At 42.3% G+C, this 24,344-nt stretch overlaps 1 protein-coding gene across 8 annotated transcripts in view; it reads right to left on the reverse strand.

Moving 5' to 3' along the window:
• The window catches only part of EP400 (E1A binding protein p400), a 285,750-nt gene that overhangs the window by 205,050 nt on the left and 56,356 nt on the right, over positions 1 to 24,344 (reverse strand). For all 8 annotated transcript variants that reach the window (XR_004540299.1, XM_033954163.1, XM_033954160.1 and 5 more), the window contains 4 exons: positions 19,395 to 19,535; positions 18,398 to 18,476; positions 16,694 to 16,740; positions 4,133 to 4,190 (listed from right to left, as the gene is read on the reverse strand). Coding sequence is in view for 7 of the 8 variants with exons in the window: in XM_033954163.1 (XP_033810054.1) it covers positions 4,133 to 4,190; positions 16,694 to 16,740; positions 18,398 to 18,476; positions 19,395 to 19,535 (325 nt within the window). In the remaining variant the exon portion in view is untranslated. The remainder of the gene's footprint in view (positions 1 to 4,132; positions 4,191 to 16,693; positions 16,741 to 18,397; positions 18,477 to 19,394; positions 19,536 to 24,344) is intronic.

Below are 24,344 nucleotides of genomic sequence, written 5' to 3' on the forward strand. Positions count from 1 at the left end.
AATAAATCCTGTTTGATGTACATCAATAATGAAAGGAAGAGCTTTTGCCAATCTTATTGCTAGTACTTTAGAAATTAATTTACCATCTACATTTAATAAGGAAATAGGCCTGTAATTTGAAACCAAGGTAGGATCTTTGTTTGGTTTTGGTAAGACAATAATTAATGAATCAGCCATAGTACCTGATATATTTCCATTATTCATTTGATATTGATACAATTTTAATAGATATGGTAAAATAATGTTTTGAAATGATTTATAAAATTCAACCGTATAACCATCACCACCCGGAGCGGATCCAACTCTAAGAGACTTCAATGCTGATTCTATTTCTTTTAAAGATATAGGTTCTTCTAAACTTCTTTTTATATGATCTGGAACATTTGGTCCAATAAATGAATTTAAAAATTTTTGTCCATCTTGTTCTTTATTTTCATAAGATTCAGAAGAATATAAATCTTTATAAAAATCAAGAAATTGTCTTAAAATGTCTTTATTGTTAGTGTGTGTATTACCTTGTATATCTTTAATTGCAATAATCTTGGATTTTCTTTTTTTTGCTTTAAGGAAATTTGCCAATAATTTTCCAGCTTTATTTGAATTTCCGTAAAATTGAACTTGTCTATTAAATAAATCTTTTCTCACAAATTGAGAAGAAATCTCATTATATTTAACTTTTAATTTTAATAAATCTTGTAATGTTTTATTTTCCCATTTTTCAATTAATTTATTTTCTAATAATTTAATTTGTTTTCCTAATTCAAGAAATTGTTTTTTATGTTGTTTATTAATATATGCTGAGTATGAAATAATATTCCCTCTCATTGTTGCTTTAAAAGCGTCCCATAAAATCTCAGCATTAATATTATCTGAATCATTAATTTGAAAAAATTCTTGTATTTTTAATTTAAATTCTTCGAGAAAATTTGAATCCGCTAAAAAAGTATTATTAAATCTCCAAATTGAATTTAAATGTTCAATATCATAATTTTGAAGATTAATCCACACACCAGCATGATCCGAAATTATAATAGGATCTATAACTGCTTTTATCACACGCTGCGCTAGGTTATTAGAAACAAATATATAATCAATTCGTGAAAAGGATTTGTGGACCTGAGAACAAAAAGAAAATTCCTGATCATTAAAATGAAGAATACGCCATATATCTACTAAATCACAAGATTGAATCAAATTATCTAAGCCTAATGATTTCATAATTCTACTTGGTTTTTTATCCAAAATTGGATCCATTACAGCATTGAAATCTCCTGCTACTATTAAATTAGATGTAGCCAGTGGTAAAAGTAATTGTTGAATTTGTTTGAAAAACTCCATTTGATTCGTATTAGGAGCATATAAATTGAATAAATTCATGGTTGTATTTCCCAGATCCATTTCGACATGCACCCATCTACCTAAGGGGTCATAATTTATTAATTTGAAATTCGCATTGCATTTTTTGTTTATCAGAATAGCCACTCCAGCTTTTTTCTTTAAAGCCGGTGCAAATAAACATTTAGAAATTCAACCCCCAGATAATTTTTTAGATTCAGTTTCAGAAAGATGGGTCTCTTGTATGAAGTAGATATCCGCATTTTGATTTTTAAGGAACGATAATATTTTCTTTTTCTTAATAGGATGATTTAAACCATTGACATTCATAGAATAAATTTTTATATCCATCTTATTTATCATTAAATTTTAACCAATATTCTATGATAATATACATGATTAGATCTCAGCACAATTAATATATATTGATTCCCATTCCCACCCTCTATTTTCCCTCCCGACCCTCCCACTATCAATGTTTGTCCTGGAACACACATTGGTCATGCAAAACCTAAATCCCCTCCCCCAGGCAACTAATCATTCATAAAAATATTCTCTAATTCAATACATTTCATATTTCTTTATCCACCTTATTATTCATTTAAACCTTCATTAAATCCCCTTGTATATTATAGTTCATTTCAAATTTAATTTGATAAATCATATTAATCTTTTCAAGTCTTAGATATAAATAATATATTACCCCTTCAATAAATTAAATATATTTCATATATAGTTTTAATTTCATATATTCAAATTAGATATATCTATTCCTATATATATAATATATATAATAATAAATATTTTAGTAAATCATTTTATATATTTGAAAATCATCATTTATAGTATCGTAATATGTATAGATAAATATTTATATCAAAAAGATTTTATAATTAATACCTATGTTATAATAATTTCCCATTCATTTAACCAAATCCAAAAAAATTTTTCCATTAATATTAGCAGAATTAAATATAGATGTAGTAATTCATATAAATTATAATTGGATAAATCATCTTAATATTTTCAATTCTTAGATAAAAATAATATATTCTCCCTACAATAAATTTAATATATGTAAAATATAATTCTAATTCCATATATCATATTGTAATAATAACATTTTTAAACATCATCATTTATAATAACCTAATATGTATAGGAATTAAATATCTATGTTATAATAATTTCCACACTCATTTAATCAAATCTAAAATAAATATATATTTTTTTTTTTCCAATTAATAATAGCAGTATTAAATATATATGCAATAATTCTATAATAGTATTCAATTCAATTATAATGTAAATTTATCATAACATCCAATATATTAATAATAATTGAATCAAAAATTATAAATTTTTTTTTTTTTTTTTTTTAAATGGATGGAATAAAATCAAAAATTAATTTAAGTCATAAAATTCAATATATTATAATAAAATTTGAATCAGAAATTGTCATTCTTATTTTATCTTGCATTTTCTATATCCTTTCTTCAGATGAAACTTCCATTTTATTCTGATTATATGTAGACATTAGTTCCTCTTCTTTTTTCTTTCTTTATTTCCATCTATTTTCATTAGATAAATTTGCTTTATTCTGCTTTATTATGTAGACATTGGTTCTTCTTGTGTCAAAAATTCTTTCAGTTTAGCAGGATCTTGAAAATACATAGATTTATTTCCTGTAGAAATTCTCATTGTAGACGGATAGTAAAGACCATACATGTAGCCCTTTTCTTTTAATTGTTGTCTGAATGTAAGGAATTGTTTCCTTATATTTGCAGTATCTTTAGCAAAGTCAGGAACAAAAATCAGTTTAGATCCTTTATAGTTTAGGTTTTTATTTGCTTTTGCCACTTTTAAGATCTCAAATGCTTGTTGGTATCTTAATACTTTGAAGATCAGAGGTCTAGGAGCTGTCTGGTTTGTTTGTTTTCTTGTGGGGATTCTGTGGGCACGTTCTATCTCCAACGGCCATTTAGAATTCAGCTGCAGCAGTTTAGGCAAAAGATTTTCCAAGAACTGTATAGGGTTTTCTCCTTCAATATTTTCAGCTAAGCCAAGGATTCTAATATTCTTTCTTTTTCCTCGATTCTCCATATCAATTAGTTGATTTTTTAAGGCTGTTACATTTTTCTTTTCCTCTTCACACTTTTGTGTGAAAGTTTCCAACTGACAGATTCTTTCCTCCATCACAGACATTCTTTGTCTGTCAGTTTGGATTTCTTGTTTCAGGTTAATCAACTCTTCCTTCACTTCTGATAATTTGTTGGCATTATCAGTCAGCATTATTTTGATTTTAAATAATTCTGCCATGATGTCAGCTTTTTCATTAATTTCATCTGCTTCCAGCGGGATTGGTACGCTGGACGGCGATACAGGGGTTACCTTTGACCTTTTTGCTGACACTCCCGAAGTACAAGGTTTTTCATTTTTTCCTTGCCTTATCGCTGCCATTTCCGCCGTTGATTTTTATTATTTTTAAGTCGGACAAGTAAATAAATAGTTTTATTTTATTCAGTTGTTGCCTGGGACTCAGGAGCTCTGCGGTTAAGCTGCCATATCGTGCGTGTTCCAAGTTCTCAAGTCCACTCTAAATTAATTTTAGAAAGTCTTTAGAATATAAGGTCTAAAGAGAGTAACAAAACCTTACAACTATAAACCTTATTCAATAAATACTGTACAGAATGAGGAAAAGTTCTTTTAACACAATGTCTAATCTAGCTGGGACAGGACTGGAATCCTAAACTTCTGATGAAAAATAAAATAATTTCAACTTCAAAAGACAACCTACCCTCTTCATCTGGCACAGTGCTTCTTGATGTACATTTCTTTCCAGAACTTGGTAAATCCTAAGATAAAAGGAGTATAGGAATCAAAATACTGCAAAAAAACAAAAAATCCCAATGTCAAACACTTAAGAGTAGACATTCAGAGGAAAACCCAATCTGCTGCCAAGACATTATAATAATCTCAAAGACAATATTGAGAAAAGTAGCAAGAACATCAGTAAGAGCTTTAAGATGGCTTTGATGCTGTGTGCAAGTTTCCACAGCGTCTTTGGTGGTTTAAATGCCCTCTTCAATCCAGCTTTACCAGCCTTTAAGCCTTGTCATTTGAAGAGTCTCTCAATGAACGCCATCTACTGGGCTGACCCCTGAGGAAGGCTTCTCCAAAGAAGCCGAAACACGGACGGTGTTGGGTCCATAAAATTCACAAGACTTGGACTTTTTATAAGGCTTGGTTTTACATATATGATATTATTTTATGCTATTTTTGCTTATAATAAAATTGTATTTGTTCCTTAAGGTTGATGTGTTCAGTCCCTTCCCCACTCCTTCTTTGGTTTACCTAGTTTGCTCATGGGTTTTTTTTTTCCTTTTGGATTATTTACTATGAATAATAGTGACAGCCACAATGAACATTTAGCAGCACTTAACCTGATACCCCTGAGAAGCCAATAATAAAAGTGAAATGGTGGCCTCCATCAAGTGCATCTTTGCTTTATTACTTTTGCTAAGCCTTTGAAAAACATGTGATTTTTAAGTTATACAAGTATACTACAGATTAGCACATTGCATCATAAAGAAAATAATTAAATGGATAATTTTTTAAGATCAATGAATGAAAAATAGAATAGATATTACTGTTTCTGAACTTTTTTATCCTCCATTAATAATGGTATACAAAACAATTTGTTATTTAGCTACTTGACTGGACCTTATTATTATGCTGACTGCAATACTAAACATGGTCTGTCTACATTTCCCAGTTTTGGTAGTATTTTATACCCAACAGAGAAATACTACAGATACACTGAGGCTAGTAGAATGTCTACATATGTTACAGTTTATATTTTTATAGTTATTCCCACTGTTCTTTATAACTTTGGATGGACTAAACCAAACTTTATGTGGTTGGTATGTCACTGTCTGGAGTAGTGGGAGGGGGATATCTGACTTTTCATTAAAACTTTCATTCAAACTTTGTGCCACAACACAGTGGTGTGCCCCGAAGAGATTCCAGGTGTGTCACCAGAGATTCCAGAATTTTACTTGATTTTTAAAAACTCCCTTCATAAGCATACACTAGAATAGATGAACAAAAAAGAAAAACAAAAGATTTCAAAAAAACACAAAACTACAAATAACAACACAGAGAATGGAGGCTCAATAGTTTTTCAATTGTGGTGGTGAAGATTTTTTGTGCTTTTCACATACACTAGAATAGATGACATTTACGTCACGTACGTAAAAGTCTGTCAATTTTATGAGCGCCTATGTGCGTAAGGATACAGCCACCCATACAAGCCTCATTCTTTGATGCAATTGGTCCTTGAAAACTAACGGCAAGTAATTTTAGTTCTATTATTTAGGCAGTATTATCCTAACTTGAACAATAAAGCAATCAAGACTTTGTTACTATTTGGATCTTTGCGAACTTGGATTTTCAACTCTGACAGAAATTAAATTGAAAAAAGAGAACTGCAGGTGATGGATGCATGTTTACTTGTCAACTATTGAGCTGCGTTTTGAGTTAATTTGCACTCAAAAACAAGCACATCCATCACATTGATTAGCAATTCTATCTACTTTAGTTTCACCGTTGTTACAATTACCCTTACATAGCTTAAAGAACGTTAAATAAATAGCTCTCAAATTTAATTTTGTTGGTTTGGCAATTTTATAAATTCTATTATAATGTGCCACGTAAAACATTTGCTCCGTTTAGTGTACCAGAACTAAAAAAGTTTGTGAGATGCTGCATTAGAATATAAGAATTACCATACTAAGTCAGACCAAAGGTCTACCTAGCCCAGTATTCTGCCTCCAATAGTTACAATCTAGATCATATGCATTCTATTTACAAACTGATTCTGAACCCATAGTCCAAATGGCACAGCAGTCTTAGCTATGGAGAGGATCATGAAACATAAGACAGAAACAGGAACATCAGCAATTATTGGGCCCGGGGGAGAGGGGGAAGAGGGGGATTCAGCATACCATTCCTATCTACTTGAAAAGATATTATCAAGGTGTGAGAAATGAAAATACTAATATATTTTCTAATGATGTTAATTGTTGCAAGATAATACAAAGGTGTGGACACATTAAAGAATATAACACTTACATATAATACATGTAATCAAGCATGATAAAGAAAAAGCAGGGAAACTACAAACTAAAGACACTAATGGAGGATATAACTCATAAATTCCAGCAGAGGAAATTTGATTAACACTGAGTGCATATGACAGTTAGAAGCATTGCTGACTCAAAAGGTGGGAGAGGGAGCATTCCTGGGACAGTATTTGTTACAATGCCTGTAGTCAAGTTAACACTAAATTAGAAGAATCAGCATAACTAACCATAAGTGCTACTGCTCAGATCACGAGCCTAAGAACGTAACAGCAGGGTGACCATGTGAGAGGAGGAGCTAGTGCCCAAATATGGGCAATGGTAAACAGAGTCAGTGGTCTGGGGAAAAATGGTAATGGGAGAAATACCGTATTTGCCGGCATATAGGATGCACTTTTTTCCCCTCAAAAAAACTTAAAATAAGGGATGTGGCTTATACGCCGATAATCTAAATTATTATTAACTAAATTATTAAATCTACACCCTGTCTGTCCTACCTCCTCTGCCGCTGGAATCCCTGGTGGTCCAGAGGGCAGGAGTGAGCTTTCTGCGCTCCTGCCCCGCTGCTAACCTGGTCGGTCGATCGCTGCCCTGGCTGCTCCAAGTTCTGGTTTATTCAGCCTCTGGTCGAATGTGCTTTCAACGACACCAGCAGTTGCTTGTCACAGACAATATAGTTGGAGGAAATCACTGTCCAAATCCACCGGGAAATGGTGGCCTGGTCTGCTTTGGGTTGACTCTTTGTTTATGACAAAGAAATTGTCTGATAGACAAAACTCATTAGTCACTAACAGGCAACACAAGAGAACTCTGCAGAAGTCCAGCAGCTTTAAAGCCTTGTCTTTATTCTTAGAACCCATAAGTTGAAAGGCTGGTAGCCTGATTTCCTAGTTGATGTGAAATGCTGAAACAACCTTGGGCAAAAAGGAAGGTACAGTACGCAAGGTCACTCCTGTTTCTGTGATCCTCATAAACAGTTCCTTATACGACAAAGCTTGCAATTCTGAGACTCTTCTGGCTGAGATAACTGCAACTAGGAACAATGCTTTGATCTTAAGATCATGAGAGAAGCTTCCTCCAAAGGCTCATATGCGGTCTTCTGAAGACCCTCTAACTCAATATTGTGATTCTAGGAAGGGAAGGGATCATGGATTAGCAGCCTGAGTGTCACGGCTCCTTTGAAGAATCTAATAATGTCTAGGCGAGCAGCCAGGGAGACTTGCTTCTCTTTTCCTACAATGTCTTGGAACCCCTACCAGGCCAATGACCACTTTCCTGACTCTAGTGTCTGTCTGAGGGTAGTTCACTTGCACATTTTCCACTCTGGCTACATTTGCCACCATGATGGCCAGCAGGTGCTTTTCTGCCCAAGCGAATATAGTTTCACCTCTAGTTGAAGCAATGTACTTCTGGTGCTTCCTTGACAGCCGACATAGGCCACTTTGTGGCATTGTCTAAGAATACTCTTACAGCTCTGCCTTCCAGCACCGACTGTAGGTTTTACAGAGCCAGGCATCGCTCTCAGTTCTAGCCTGTTTAATCGACCACTTCTGCTAGGATAATGTCCATTTCCCTTACACCGGACAACCACTGCATTGCGCACCCCAGCCAAACAGGTTGGCTTCCTTTGTCAGTGTAACCCAGGAATTGATCTGAGGTGGAATCCCTTTTGCTAGAGACTGTGGGTGGAACCACCAATTCATACCGCTGTGGGCTGGCTCCATCCAGGGATCTATAGGGGGTCTCTCTGGAGAGACCAACAAGGTAACAGTGAATCCTGAAGTGGACGCATATGCATCCTTGCTCAAGGCACTACTTCTATGGCAGCAGCCATCGAGCCCAGAACCTGTACACAGTGTCACGCTGTAGGCACTGGCTGTGACAGGAGGTTCGTAATTTGCCCTAAAAGCTTCTGTCTGCATGCCTCTGTTAGAAATAGTATTTCTACTCAGCCATCCGCCATGTTGAAGAGAACTCCCAGGTAGAGAATGACATGGGGAAAAAATTTGTCCTCGCCCCCGTCACTGTCCCATCCCCGTGGGCTTGGTCCCTGTCACCGTCCCACCCCCGCAAGTTCGGTCCCCGTCACCATCCCATCCCCGCGAGCTCAGCACCGCCCTGCCCCTGCAAACCTAGAGAAAAGATTTTTCTTTAAGTCTCCTCCGATGCAACTGAAAACAGGAAGTTACATCGGAGGAGACTTTTCCAGCAGCCACACGCGACGCGACTTCAGGCTCCGGCTGCAATACAATACATAGCCTTATAGAAATCACTACGAAGAGAAGGGAAAGGGAAGGGAAGGGAAGGGAAAGAGGAAGATGCACAGCTGGCGGGAGAGAGAGGGCTGCCGGACCGCGTGCTCATTCACCATGCGTGCTCACTCCCTTAACTGCGGAGACAAGACTATTCACCGCTCCATGGGACGGTGAATGGCCTTGTCCCTGTACTCGCGGTGACCATTTTTTTGTCACTGTTTCGGCGGGGTGGGTAACAGCCACTGTGCCATTCTCTACTCCCAGGTATTCCAAAGACTGAGTGGGGAGCAACTGGCTATTTTGACAGTTACAATCCAGCCCAAATTCAGCAAAATGTGCACAACTGCCACCACTGCTCTTTCCCCTCTGCTCAAAAGGGGGCTCTAATGAGCCAGTCATCTAGATAAGGATGAACCAACCAGCCAGCCCACCCTGCAAAATGGAGAAATTAGGTTCTTACCTGCTAATTTACTTTCTTTTAGCTTCTCCAGACCAGTAGAGGTTAACTTTACGAATGGGTATATATCTAATCATGACCAGCAGGTGGAGACTGAAAACAAAACTTTGGGACAGTATATCCTAGCCCCTCCTCTCTATTTCCCTCAGTCTGCCGAATAGCCAAGCAGAACCAAGAACTGGAAAACAACAGAGAGAAAAAACAATACTCCGAAAGGAGTAACAAATAACAAACCCAAAATGCTGTTGGAAAATGCAGAGGAGAAATTCCCGAAGGAAGAATGTCCCCACAGCTCGCCAGCTAAGCCAGCCGAGCCACAGCCGCTGTTCTTCAATTCTCCCCGGCCCTAGAAAAATACTAGAACCCGCAGCAAAAACCAAAAACTGCCCGCGCAACAGCCCCAACAACAACAGACAGGGTGGGGACCTCTACTGATCTGGAGAAGCTAAAAGAAAGTAAATTAGCAGGTAAGAACCTAATTTCTCCTTCTTTAGCACTCTCCAGACCAGTAGAGGTTAACTTTACGAATGGGACGTACCAAAGCAGTCCCTCTCACGGGCGGGACCCCCGAAGGGCCGATACCAGTACACGTTCACCGAACACCGCGTCCCGACGCGCCTGCACATCAACCCGATAATGACGAACAAAGGAATGCAAGGAGGACCAAACCGCAGCCTTACAAATATCCACAGGAGGCACGAGCGACGACTCAGCCCAAGAAGCCACCTGACCCCGAGTGGAATGAGCCTTGAGAAACTCCGGAACAGGCTGCTGTTTCAGAAGATAAGCGGAAGCAATCGTCTCCTTGATCCAGCGCGCAATAGTAGCCTTAGAAGCGCCAGCTCCCCGACGAGGACCCGCCAGGAGGACAAAGAGATGATCGGACTTCCGGAATTCCTGGGTCCGCTGCACATAAGAGCGAAGGACCCGACCGACATCCAACTTGCGCAGCTGCCGTTGCTCAGAAGAGCCCTCCCGACCACCCAAGACCGGGAGAACCACCGATTGATTGACATGAAAAGGAGAAACAACCTTCGGCAGAAAGGAAGGAACAGGCCGCAAGACGACCCGCTCCCTAGAAAACTCCAAGAAGGGAGCCCTACAAGAGAAAGCCTGCAGCTCAGAAACACGCCTAGCAGAAGTAATGGCCACCAAAAAGACCGCCTTCAAAGTAAGGTCCTTCAAAGAACAGACGTCCAAAGGCTCGAAAGGCGGACGCACCAAAACAGAGAGAACCAGATTAAGATCCCAAGAGGGAACCGAGGGCCGTAGGGGAGGCCTAAGCAACTTGGCCGCCCGTAAAAACCGAATCACATCAGGAAGAGCCGATAAACGCTGACCTGACACTAACCCTCGAAAAGCCGACAGGGCCGCAAGATGAACCCGGAGAGAAGACCAAGCCAGGCCTCTATCCAGGCCATCCTGCAAGAACTCCAGAATGTTAGGCAGAGAAGCGCGAAAAGAGGTCACTCCCCGCGCCCGACACCATTCCTCAAATAGACGCCAAACCCGCACATAAGCCCGAGAGGTAGAAAGCCTCCGGGACCCCAACAGTGTAGAGATCACCTTGTCTGAATATCCCTTCTTGCTAAGGCGACCCCTTTCAAGAGCCACGCCGTAAGACAGAAGGGAGACGGGTCGAACATGGGAATGGGACCCTGCATCAGAAGGTCGTCCGAGAGAGACAGAGGAAGAGGATCCGCAACCAGGTGCCTCACCAGATCCGCATACCACGGACGGCGAGGCCAATCCGGCGCCACCAGCACCACCAAACCTGGATGGTAAACAATGCGAAGAAGCACTCTGCCCACCAGCGGCCAAGGAGGGAACACATACAACAGCCCCTCCGTTGGCCACTGCTGGACCAGAGCATCCAGACCCTCGGCCAGACCGTCCCTGCGACGACTGAAGAAGCGGGGCACTTTGGCGTTGCCACCCGTGGCCATCAGGTCCATCAGGGGCTGCCCCCAAGCCTGCACTATCAACTGAAACGCCTCGGCGCCGAGACACCACTCTCCTGGATCTAGGAAGTGACGACTGAGGAAGTCTGCCTGAACATTTTCTACTCCGGCTATATGAGAGGCCGAGAGGTCCAGCAGATGGGATTCCGCCCAAACCATGAGCAGAGCCGCCTCCTGCGCCACCTGAGTGCTCTTGGTGCCCCCCTGACGATTGACATAAGCCACCGCCGTGGCATTGTCCGACAGTACTCTGACCGACTTGCCCAGCAACAGGGAGTGGAAAGCCAACAGCGCCAGACGGACCGCTCTGGTCTCCAACACGTTGATCGACCAGGCGGCCTCCTCCGCGGACCAGGTGCCCTGAGCTGAGTGACCCAAACACTGAGCCCCCCAACCCAGGAGACTCGCATCCGTCAGGAGCACCGTCCACTGCGGGAGATCCAGACCCACCCCCCTGAACTAGGTGAGGGGTCTGGAGCCACCAACGCAGACTGCAGCGCGCCAAGCCTCGCAGGGGAACCGGAACATCCATCCCGTGCCTCTGGGGAGACCACCTCCGGAGCAGAGCATACTGGAGAGGACGCATGTGGGCCCGCGCCCACCTCACCACGTCCAGGGACGCCGCCATCGACCCCAAGACCTGGAGGAAATCTCGCGCCCGAGGACACCGGGACGCCAAAAGCAGGCGAATCTGAGATTGCAATTTGCTCACCCGGCCCTCTGGGAGGAAGACCTTCCCCAAGGAGGTGTCGAACAGCACCCCTAGGTACTCCAGACGCTGAGCCGGGACCAACCGACTCTTGGAAAGGTTGACCACCCAGCCCAGCGACCGGAGAAACTCCACCACCCGAGCAGTAACCCGGGAGCTTTCCTGCAACGACTTTGCCCGAATTAACCAGTCGTCCAGGTAGGGGTGTACCAGGATGCCCTCCGACCGCAAGGCTGCCGCGACGACCACCATCACCTTGGTGAACGTTCGAGGAGCCATGGCCAGCCCAAAGGGAAGCGCACAGAACTGATAGTGCCGACCCAAGATCGCAAAGCGCAGGAAACGCTGATGAGAGGCCCGAATGGGAACATGCAAGTAGGCCTCCGTCAGATCGAGAGAAGTGAGAAACTCCCCCGGCTGAACCGCCAGAATGACCGACCGCAGAGTTTCCATACGGAAAGAGGGAATCTTGAGAGCCCTGTTGACCCCTTTCAAATCGAGGATGGGCCGAAAGGTCCCCTCCTTCTTGGGCACCACAAAGTAAATGGAGTACCTGCCCGTGCCCCACTCCGGAGGGGGCACAGGTACAACTGCCCTGAGATCTAGCAAGCGCTGAAGGGTCTGGCGAAACGCCTGCGTCTTCACAGGAGTCTGACATGGAGAAGCGAGGAAAAAATCCGGCAGAGAGCGGGCGAACTCCAGGGCATAACCGTCCCGCACCACCTCCAGGACCCACTGATCGGACGTGATCTCGGCCCATTTGGGGAAAAATTCGCGCAGCCGGGCCCCCATCGGAACCAAAGGGGGCTCCGGCAAGGCGTCATTGTGCAGGACGGGAAGCGGGGGAACCGGCGGAGGGATTTCCTGCCCCCCGACGGGCCCCCCGAAAGGGCTGCATGCGCTGGAAGAACCGACCCCAGGAAAATCCCGGAGACTGGAAAGAAGCAGCCCCACGCCCAGGGCGATACTTGCGAAAATCCCGCAAACGCCCCCGGGCCGCACCCCCCCGAGACGCCGGGCGGGCACGGTCCTCCGGCAGACGGGGAACTTTCGAGTCCGACAGAGTCTGAATCAACTTATCCAAATCCTCTCCAAACAAAAACGACCCCCGAAAGGGAAATTTAGTAAGCTTAGCTTTGGACGCAGCATCCGCCGCCCAAGCGCGCAGCCACAACACACGCCTTGCGGCCACGCCAAAAGCCATAGACTTAGCCGAGATCCGCACCAAGTCATATAGAGCATCTGAGAGGAAAGAGGCCGCCATCTCAATCTTCGCTACCTCCTGATCCACCAGAGACCAGTCGTCAGACTCTCGATCCAAGACCCGCTCCGCCCACCGAAACACAGCGCGAGCGACCAGTCCCCCACAAATAGCCGCCTGGACCCCAAAGGCAGAGACCTGAAAATTATGCTTAAGGATGCTCTCCAATTTGCGCTCCTCAGGGTCCCGCAAGGCAGAACCGCCCTCAACAGGCACGGTATGCCGCTTGGAAATTGCCGAGACCACCGCATCCACGACCGGCGAAGCTTACGTAGCCCGATCCCCTTCAGGAATGGGATACAGGCGAGCCATGCTGCGCGCCAGCCGAAACGGCGTCTCCGGCGTTTTCCACTGCTCCAGAATAATATCCCGAATATCCTGATGCATAGGAAAAGAGCGGGAAACGGAACGGATCCCCCGCAACAGGGGGTCCCCCACACGCGGAGTCTCCGGCGGCGCGTCCTCAAAACGCAAGACCGAAGAAACCTGCTGAATAAGGTCAGGCAGCTCATCTTTCTGAAAAAGACGCACCACGGACGCCTCGTCACTGGAGAACGGGAAATCCGACAACCCGCCGCCAGCTTCCGTCCCCTCCAGAGAGTCCTGGAACTCCTCAGAAGGGTCCAGGTCCTCCTCCAGACCGACCCGGTCCTCCGACCACAAATTCTCGTCCCACGACACCCGCGGACGCTTGGACAAGGGAGGCGGCGGAGGGGACGACACGCCAGACGAAAGAGGCAAAGCCGCAGGGAGCGCGGAGGAAAACCCACCCCCCGAAACCCCCTGGGCGCAACCGGGACCCCCAGCCGCCTGAAAATAGGCTCTGCATAAAGAAAAGAAAAATTCAGGAGAAAACCCCCCCGAGGGTCCCAAGGGACTCCCTGCCACAGCAGGGGACCCAGCAGAACCTTGCCCCTGCATAGTCAAAACAGGGGGAAGGTCACCTGAGGTGGAAGACAAAATGGAGGGGCCAGACAGAGAAGATGGCGGTTTTCCCGCCAAAAAAGCTCCCTCCATAGCCTGAAGCGGCTGAGAAACCTGAATAGTCTCAGCCGCTAAAGCAGGCAAGCCGGCATCAGCTGTCAAAAAATCAGCTGAGAGGGAATCCTCTAAAACCCGACCGTCGGCGGTTTGGGGATTCCCTCCGTGGGCGGACGGAGAAGACCGGGCTTCCCCACCGTTCCCTGTCGACTCGCGAGGCACCATCGGCGGGGAGCTCTGGGCGCATGCAGCCGCTGCCGACGGAGCTCCTCCACCGCACCGGCCTGAACACCGCTTGCACAGGCCGGCCGCGAGTGCCTCGCGTCTGGAGCACAATGAGCACTTTTTCCCTTTAGAAGTGCTCATTGCTCCATACGCGACCTAGCTGCAAAAAAGTGCTGGTTAGTTGAAAAAATACAGTAAAATACAGGTTTCTTAAAGGGATACAACCCTCCAGACCAGCACTACCTCAGGATTTTTTTTTTTTTTTTTTTTTTTTTTTACAGAACAGACTCCACAGGCTCTCAAAGCAATATGCCTTGCTTGAGTTAGGGGGCAAGGGATACTGCTGAGGCTCCTCTAAAAAAATGTGGGGAGGTGGAGGAAGTGGGGGGAGGGACCCCGCTCGTGACCCGCCGGGTTTGACACCCCCGAGGTCGGACGAACCCCCAAACAGAGTCCGCCCAAGCTCCGTCCGGCTAAAAACAGGGACAATAAACCCCCTAAACAAATTCCAACAGCCCTACCAAGGGAGATGGGTACAGATCACTCAACACCTGCTGGAGACTGAAAGAAGACTGAGGGAAATAGAGAGGAGGGGCTAGGATATACTGTCCCAAAGTTTTGTTTTCAGTCTCCACCTGCTGGTCATGATTAGATATATACCCATTCGTAAAGTTAACCTCTACTGGTCTGGAGAGTGCTAAAGAATGATCTGTTACCACCACTATCACCTTGGTGAACGACCAGGGTGCCTTTGCCAGCCCAAATTGTAGTGCAGAGAATTGATAGTGATTCTCCAACACGGGAAATCTCAGAAACTTTCTGTGTGCTAGAAAATTGGAATATAGTGATAAGCCTCTGTCAAATCCAGGGTGGCCAGAAACTCTCCCAGCTGGACCACTGCAATGACAGAGCTCACCATCTCCATTTGGAAACGTGGAACACTCAGGGACGCATTGACATATTTGAGATCCAGAATGGGCTTCCAATCGTCGGTATCTTTCTTGGGCACCTCAATATATATCAAGTATCTGCCTGAGCCGAGCATTCTTCCAGAACTCGTTCTATGACTTGAATATTCAGCAATCTGTTTAATGTTACCTAGATTTGGATCGCCTGATCTGGTCAGCCCACCAGAGAATCCACGAACCAGTCAGACAGAGGATATGCAAACTATCTTGTAACCTTCTCTGACAATATCCAAGACCCAAAGATTTGTCATTATGTTTTCCCAGGCCTCCAGAAAGTCCGAGAGCCATTCTCCAATTTTCTGAAGGGCAGATGGAGGCCTGGCGTCACTGTAGCTTTTGGCTGCTGTTGTAGCCCAGGAACCTGTATTTTGAATTATCTGGCTTTCAGAATATCTATGTCTGGAACCTTGACAGGTTCTCTGAGATGAGCCTCCTGAGGTGTATTGGCAAAAATGTTGAGACCCCCGAAAGGGGCTCCAGTTCTGGCTTCTAGCTACTCAAGGTCTGCTGTCTGGTAAAGATTTGGGACGATGACCTTGCACACTGGCCATAAGATCATCTAGGCCTTTGCCAAAAAGCATCTGTCCCTTGAAGAGTAGCATGTTAAGCGTAGCCTTGGAGGATGAATCTCCTGACCATTATCTAATATATAGCATGTATCAGACGGAGATGGAATAAGTGGGAGACTCTCGCCATGACTCTAATTACATAATAAAGTGCATCAGGCACCAGAGTCCACCCCTGCCCACACAAGCTGAGGTAATTGCTCAGCCACTATCATGTCCAGGGCTCACAACCGTGAATGGCAGGCGTGTGCTATGAAAGAAGCAGCTGACACCGCCTTAACTCCTAGAGCTAGGGCCTCAAACTGCCTTCTGAGGACCATATCCACTCTGCGGTCCTGTGTATCCTTCAGCATGACTCCTCCATCACTGGGTAGGACCATGCTTTTAACCACCTAACTCATTCTTGCTGTACACCACCTTGAATGAATTTCTTCATAAAGACAGTAAATTAATCCTAATAAATAAATAATCCTAATAAAAAATGTGGCACTCCAAATTTGTTAGCCATCTAAAATCTGTGATAAGTTACCCTAGCCAAATCTTTGCTCTATCTTCAGTCTCGCTTTAATGAGACAAAACACAAGTGAGTCAAATGCTGGGATGAAGCTGTCTAGGAACTACCCCAATTTCCAACCACAGAAAGAAAATGGTAATGTAGCTGGTGATTTAACCAATAACACTTTTCCTTTACAGAAAGATATCAAAATTAACACCAAACTGTGCTGATCTATCCCAGACACACTACGGAAACTACAAGAAATTCTTCTGATCAGACAGACATATGACCACTGTGGCTCATCGTAACACAAAGGAGCAAATTAAAAGGGAACTCACTTCATTATTTTCTGATTTAATACTTTCTTTAGCCCTTGTATCTTGGCCTGAAAATAAATAGTACATGTCAGACACACAATAGTCTCATAAACTTTATACATTATCAATAACATGCTACAATCATTTTGATTTTCTATTTTTACAGTATAATACACAAGAAATTACATTTGTATTTGGGTAATTTCAAAGTGTTAGTGCTCAAATAGGTCTATTGTCCCAGGCAAGCAAGGAATGCATGACGACATATTGTCTCCCCTTACACTACTGAGGACAAGACTGAGTGTTTCATGAAACTTTACCAGATAAACACAACTACTAAGTGTGAAATGCAAGCTATAGGCTTCATATGATGTACAAAGTTAGAGTGTGCAGGCAAATAAATATTAACATGACCATTTATCCCCACTATATCCTTCTTTCCAAGAAAGGTTAAAGTGGCCTGGCAATATCATTTCCTTACTCAGGATTTAATATCATTCCTCTGCATATTGAATATTTTGGAGTACAGCAGCCACTAGTTTTTCAGACAGGTTTTGAGCTTGTGTCAAGTCCTCAGCTAAAAGCTTTAACCACTACTACTACTTATCATTTCCTCAGTGCTACTAGGCATACACAGAAGGTATTCTAGCAAAGTTTGTTAGAGATCTACCATATTTTTACATGTATAACGTGCACACACATAACGTTAATAAACTGCATGTCTATGTAAAGATAAACTTGGATAACACACACATACAACACACTTTATGGGACTCATTTTTAAAGTGCTTAGACACACCAAATACCATAGCTTACTATGGTACTTTGTGCATCTAAGGGCTTTGAAAATACACCTCTACCCCAGTTTATTTTTCTAGAGCACGCTGGTTGCAAAATTAATGCCTTTGTTTCTAAGGGCTTTTCTCTTTAGGTTTTTGCTGTATTTTTTTTTTTTTGCTGTATTGGCACATGAAACCAGCAAAAAAACCCAAAAAAGAACAGACCTTAAAAACAAACTAATTTTGTAATAAGCGAGTCTTACTAAAACTACATTGGTATAGTGTGCTCATGTACAGTATATAGCATGCAGTGAGTAGGCATGGTTTGTAAAAACATATATAATGCGCATGTTATATGTGTAAATATACAGTAATTAGCTCTGATGATTCACATCCCTCTTTCATTGTCAGGTACCTATCTAGTTCTGAAACTGAAGACCCAATGCACCAGCTGCAAGGTACCATGAAGCAGCAAGACTAACACCAGAAAAATGAATGAAAATGAGACTTAGAGGGGATATGATAGAGACTTACAAGATCATGAAGGGCATAGAGAAAGTGGAGAGGGACAGATTTGTCAAACTTTCGAAGACTACAAGAGGGCATTTGGAAAAATTAAAAGGGGACACATTCAAAACCAATGCTAGGAAGTTCTTCTTCACCCAAAGGGTGGTGGACACCTGGAATGCACTTCCAGAGGGTGTGATAGGATAGAGTACGGTTTTGGGGTTCAAGAAGGGATTGGATGATTTCCTGAAGGAAAAGGGGATAGAAGGGTATAGATAGAGGATTACTATACAGGTCCTGGACCTGATGGCCGCCGCGTGAGCGGACTGCTGGGCATGATGGACCTCTGGTCTGGCCCAGAAGAGGCATTACTTATGTTTTATGAATCCTACAACTCATGTTTTCATATGTATTTTATTTAAAAAATTCAAGACATTACCTCCTTTAGACACACTCTGTAAACGTAATACTTTTTTCCTCTTTTCTTGTAATTCCACTTGCAGTTTGATTTCTACTACCTAGAAACAGAGAATTTCCAAAAATATCAAACAATATGGTAAGCACGTAGACTCTGGATAGCAGAGTTCCAATACTTCAGCTGGGAGTGAGCAACAAACAAGCTAAAACATTACACAATGCAGTCACATTTCCCCCAAAAGCTATATTTCTCTACAAGCTTTTACTCCTCTAGTTTCCACTGTGCAATTTCTGCAGAAAATGATCTATTTCAAATTTGTGCAAATAAACTAACTTGCAAATTTATTTTTTTTTTAAGTGGACCTTAAATCTGATTCTGAAAAAGTTACTTTTCACTAGGATCCAGATGTGTATCTCACGAGTTAGGGAAATAATTCTATAAGCAGTCACCCACAATTAGGCAGCATGTACACACAGAAATACCAGTACGCTATTCATTTATATGTGTATATAGACACATACATATGTAAATAACAATACAGCTATGTGCTATTCTGTAAGTATATGCATATCTTCAACTGCAAGAAGAAATGTAAGTGAAAAAATTAGGATGCCACGGCTAGATTTAATCCCACCATGTGGAGTCTATTGTAGGCGACTACTTTCCTTTTATAGAATACTAATATAACCATATATATACACATGTAAGTGTTTAAACATCAGCACTTCAGATCCTAAATATTTCACATTAATTAAACAAATGAGGTGCATTTTTCCTACCTTGCCTAAAAGCAAAAGAATCCATAACAGCATAAAAATCTACAGCTGTATAGATTTTATGAGGTGAGGAGTTTATGCCAAAGAACATGCTGATAAGCAGCTATGCAGAAATGAGTTACCTGCCTTCTGCAAAAAGAGTCCACAATAGTATCTATAGAATACAGGTGTTCAAGATATCAGGCTCCATTCGGCATAAACTAAATTTTCAGTATAATGTATGCAGATTTACAAGTATTTACCTGCTCAATGTTAGACCAGAAATAATTAATCTCTCTGGCAGCTGAAGCAGCAATGCGTCTTAATTTGTTCTGTTCCTCCTTCTTAACTTTTTCTTCATGATTTTGCCTTTCCTCACAGTGGCGAACAGCAGTTCTAATCAGCTATATAAAAAAGAATTAAAAAAATTTAGCTTTGCTAAATCCTAGATGCTTATTTTTCCACCTTTATAAGCAAAAAGATTGTTTAAAATCTAAGATAGCTGCCGCCAGAAAAAAAATCACATGTGAAGACCTCCCTTAAGGAAAATAAATCACAGGGAAAGTGGTTTTAGAGGTGGGGGGCCTAGGCTCTGAAGTCTGAAACCTTTAACTTCAACTTTTGGGGGAACCACCCCCCCATTTTCCTCATAGGCCACAATAGCCTTACTCACTGTGCCATGTGGTCAGGGCCGGATTAACGGTTAGGCCCAGTAGGCACTTGCCTAGGGCCCGAACTTGTCAGGGGGGCCTGGTGAAGAAACAAGCAACAGACGACTCCAAATTTTTTTGTTTTCAAACAGCGATGGGCCCCTGAGAAAATCGACAACACGCCCCCCCCCCCAATCAGTGGCAACTGTTCTGTTTCAAGCGGTGCTCAGCCAAAAGCTTCCCCTCTGATGCAGCTTCCTGTTTCCCTCTGGGCGGTTCACTTCAGAGGGCAGCTTTGGCCGAGAAACAGCACCACTTGGAACAGAACGGTTGCCGCTGAATCAGTAATCCCAGCAATATTGCCCTGCACTCTCCCGGCTCAGACCATCCAGCTGGAGGCAACGCGCGTGACAGTAGCAGCTGTTGCTGCTGCCCCCTGACCTAGCAGTAGCGTGGCTCCCGGTTACCTGCGCTCCTCGCTTGTTTACACTTAGCCTCTTCCATCCTGGAGAGCCCTTAAACCAATGGCACCACCAGCAGGGTTGTGTGGAAACAGAGGAGTTGAGAGACCAGATCACCCAGGTGGGAGAGGAAGAGACTAGATTGCCGGTGGGGTTCTTAGGCCCACCCACTTGGATTTCTGGCTACCCAAATTTGAATGTCGGGGAAAGGGTGGAAAAGAGATGGGGAAGATGCTAGATGGGGTAAAGAGAGATAAATGGGGAGAAGGGGGAAATTTGGCATATGGATAGAAGGACAGGAAGAGGGGAAATACACATGGATGGAAGGGAGAAAGTCTGCATATAGAGGGGGAGAAGAGAGAGGGAGCAAGGAAGAGGGGAGATGTATTGCACATGAAGGACCATGGAGAGAGAGGCAGAGATAGAAGAGAAGGAGAGGAGAGGAGAGCGATGCTAGGGCATGGGGGGAGTAAAGGAAAGGAGATAGAGATGCCAGACCAGAAAAATGAAGAGGGGTGAAGCTGAGATGAATCATGCACAAAGGAGAGAAGGGGCACAGGAGAGACAGTTTATTGAAAGGAAATAGAAAGAGGAGAGAGAGCGGACACTGGATGGAGAGGGCAGACAATTGATGGAAGTAAGAGAATGATGAGATGAGGAAAGCAGAAACCAGACTACAAAGGTAGAAAAAAATTTCTATTTGTTTTATTTATTTATTTTTGCTTTAGGATAAAGTATTATTGTAGCTGTGTTGATAATTATTTATTAATAGAGAGTTTAGAGATGTAAATGAGATGAAATTGAGTTTGGAGAGTAGAATGTCGACTATATATGCTAGGATCGAAGCACCAATGATATCTGTGGCTGGCGTACAACTATGAAATGCCTTGCCTGGTATCCTGCGGTTTTGTGTGAGGAGGATGAATTTTAAGAAAACGCTGAAAACTCAATTATTTGCCAATGCTTTCTTATGCTAAGGTATATTTCAGTTGATAATCGCCTTTTAGAATTTTTTTTTAAACCAATGTATGATTTAAAGTTTTATTGTATTTCTAAATTGATTGAATTTGTGCTCTATCCCTGTTTATAACAGGGATGATTAATGATGTTGTTTAGACATGTCTATGTTATATGTGATAATCGTAGGGAAACAATACTTTATGCATGTGATATGGAAACCGCATAGTTGTATGCAGTATATACATTTTTAAATAAATAAATAAATAGAAAATGGAAATAAGGTGAATCTGTTTATTGGACTAATTTTAAATAAATAAATAAATAGAAAATGGAAATAAGGTGAATCTGTTTATTGGACTAATTTTAAATAAATAAATAAATAGAAAATGGAAATAAGGTGAATCTGTTTATTGGACTAATTTTAATACATTTTTTACTAATTCAGAGACCATAACTCCTTTCCTCAGGTCAGGACAGGGATACTGTAACAGCAATATAACTTACTGACCTGAAGAAAGAGGTTTTAATCTCAGAAAGCTAATTGAGAAATGCATTAGTCCAATAAAATGGCAGGCACTGAATTTTCTCTCTGCCATGCCCCATGCCTCCTACCCAAATGCAAAATATAAATTGGTGGGCTTCCCAAAGCCCTGCTAGCTGAAGATCTCTTCCTCTAGGAAGGAAGGGTGGATTTGGTCAGAGATGTTTGGAGGTTGCATAGAAGAAAAACTGAACACTGGCACTAGTATGGTCATCTTTGTTGTTTGTTTTGAATTTTAAAATAACAGAAATAAAGTGGAAATAAAGAAGTAAATAAGAAAATGGTAAATAAATGGGGGCGGGGCAGGGGGCCCAGTGGACTTTTGTACCTAGGGGCCCTCAATGAATTAATCCTGCCTTGCATGTGGTACCTGCCTGCTTCAGCATAGGATAGCTGGAATCAATGGAGAACAACACTCCCTCACAGATTCGTTGAACGAACCTGGTTTTCTGGATGCCAGTCAGACCGAGGTCGGATTGAACCTCAACCCCCTGAAAACCACATAGCGAAAGGGGGAGGTCCATGCATCTGTCCCACTGTTAGCCCCAGCCGAGCCAGGAAGGAGCCAAACAGCCTACACTCAAGCTCCTGATTAAATCAGGTATGTAAGCAGCTACACAGGGGATGGCTCTGAGCTAAGAAAAATATAAAAACAGGCTAGCTAGCTAAGCGTCCCCAAGAGCTGATCCTGTTAGCAGCAGACTTCTGCTGTGTAAGTCTGCATCATCTCCTAGGTAGAGGTCCCACCAAGTGAGAATCTCTGGGCACCGAGCCTCCAAAAAACACTGAAAAAAAATACCTGAAAATAATAAAACTGTAGAGCAGATTAAAAACACTTCTAGCAACTTGCTTTCAGAAAGCAAACTGAGGGGACAGAATCAGCTCCCTGGGAAGGAGATAGAGTTGAAAACATGATTGACAGTGTTCTGCAAGCAACTTGCTAGTTCAGATACAAGACCCTAGTGTTCAGGACTAGACACATTGCACTACAAATGTAGTAAACTGGTGATAATTGGTACCAACTGGCAGCCACATGCATAACTGTAGTTAGTTGCTATTCTAGAAACCTAGCACAGAACATCTATAGCACATAACTGCTATAAGGATGTGGACATGGGAGGGGGACATAGCTGGGTCAGAGGTGTGCCCAGCACATATGCACTAAGATTCTAGAATACTGTCAGTTACATGCACAACTGCAACATTTAGTCACAGTCATTCACATCAGTCATTGACATGGTGTAAGCGGCTGCAACTAAATGCTGTCTCATAAATGCCCGTTTATCATTTAATTCTATTGTATATCAGCAATTATACATGTAATTGCTGATATAGAATTTGTGCTTTGTGTGCAGCATCCTAGCACCTAGATTTTGGTAACTTTTTCAGCATTACCGCTGTGTTGTCTTCAGCTTTAGCTCCCTTGTACAATTAACATGACAGGATATAAGACCATGAGTTCAGCACAGCAAACAAATGCAGGCTTTTGTGCACTACCATGCCAAACGCTTGAGTTTGCTTGCCAAGTTTGCCTTCTGTTCTAGGGAGCATCAACCACCTTTCAATAACCAGATTCAGAATCAAGTTGGATAAAAATTAATGATTAAAAAAAAACATTTAAAAAACTGATTTTTTTAAATTTAAATCAGATTTTTTAAAATAAAATGTTTTAGAGGAAAAATCTATCTAAAGATAATTTTCTATTTAAGATGCACTATAGTCCAAAAATTAATCATCATGAAATAAGGATTTGGTTTTAATTATGTAGCATGAGGATGTATATTCATGCAATGTTTAAATTATTTAGTAAATGGATTACATTGATCCATTCATGTCATGGGCAATTTTTCTATTTTTATTTGATTTGATTTATATCCCCGTCCTCCTCAGATGGCTCAAAACGGGTTACAAGGTAATATACATAATAATTAAACAATTAAGATACAGACAGATATTTGTTGTTATTACTGCATGTTACCATCATTTTGATATAGTTGTTAAGAAGAAATAAAGAATTGAAGCAAGCAGTACAAAGTAGCAGTGAATATAATGACTCATGATTTAAATCAAGACTACCCTGTTTAGAATGCACTCATACTGGGTTCCACAGGGAGCCACTGTCTGTGGTTTATTAGTCACACATTTTCTCTGTAGTGGTTAGGCTAACTGGAGTACAGAATAAAAATGGTGGAAAAATAGCTGAGTAATTGTGAATGAAAGCTGATGACACTGGAACCCTAGCAGAAGCTAGTCCTAACTTACCACCCCCCCCTCCCTTTTACAAAGGCGCAGTAGTGGCTGCCGCTCAGCAAACGCTCTGTTGCCCAATGATTACTACAGCCTACTGGGATAATCACTTTTGTAAAAGGGGGGCCTTAGCCGGAATCCAAAAGGAGCAAAAAGCAACCCCCAGGCTAAAAAGCTAAAACAAAGCAGGGATGCCAAACATATATCCATACAAATAAAATGGAGTTTCATTTGTTTAGATTCACAGTATAGCTGTTTTCTTGTGTGTATATGAGGGAGGGGGGTTGCACTGTTATAAGCGTGTCTTATTATTATACAGCGATGTCTACTCAGATAGCATTAAATAATCCCTAA

The sequence above is a fragment of the Geotrypetes seraphini genome, chromosome 8 (assembly GCF_902459505.1).
Source record: "Geotrypetes seraphini chromosome 8, aGeoSer1.1, whole genome shotgun sequence".
Taxonomy (NCBI): domain Eukaryota; kingdom Metazoa; phylum Chordata; class Amphibia; order Gymnophiona; family Dermophiidae; genus Geotrypetes; species Geotrypetes seraphini.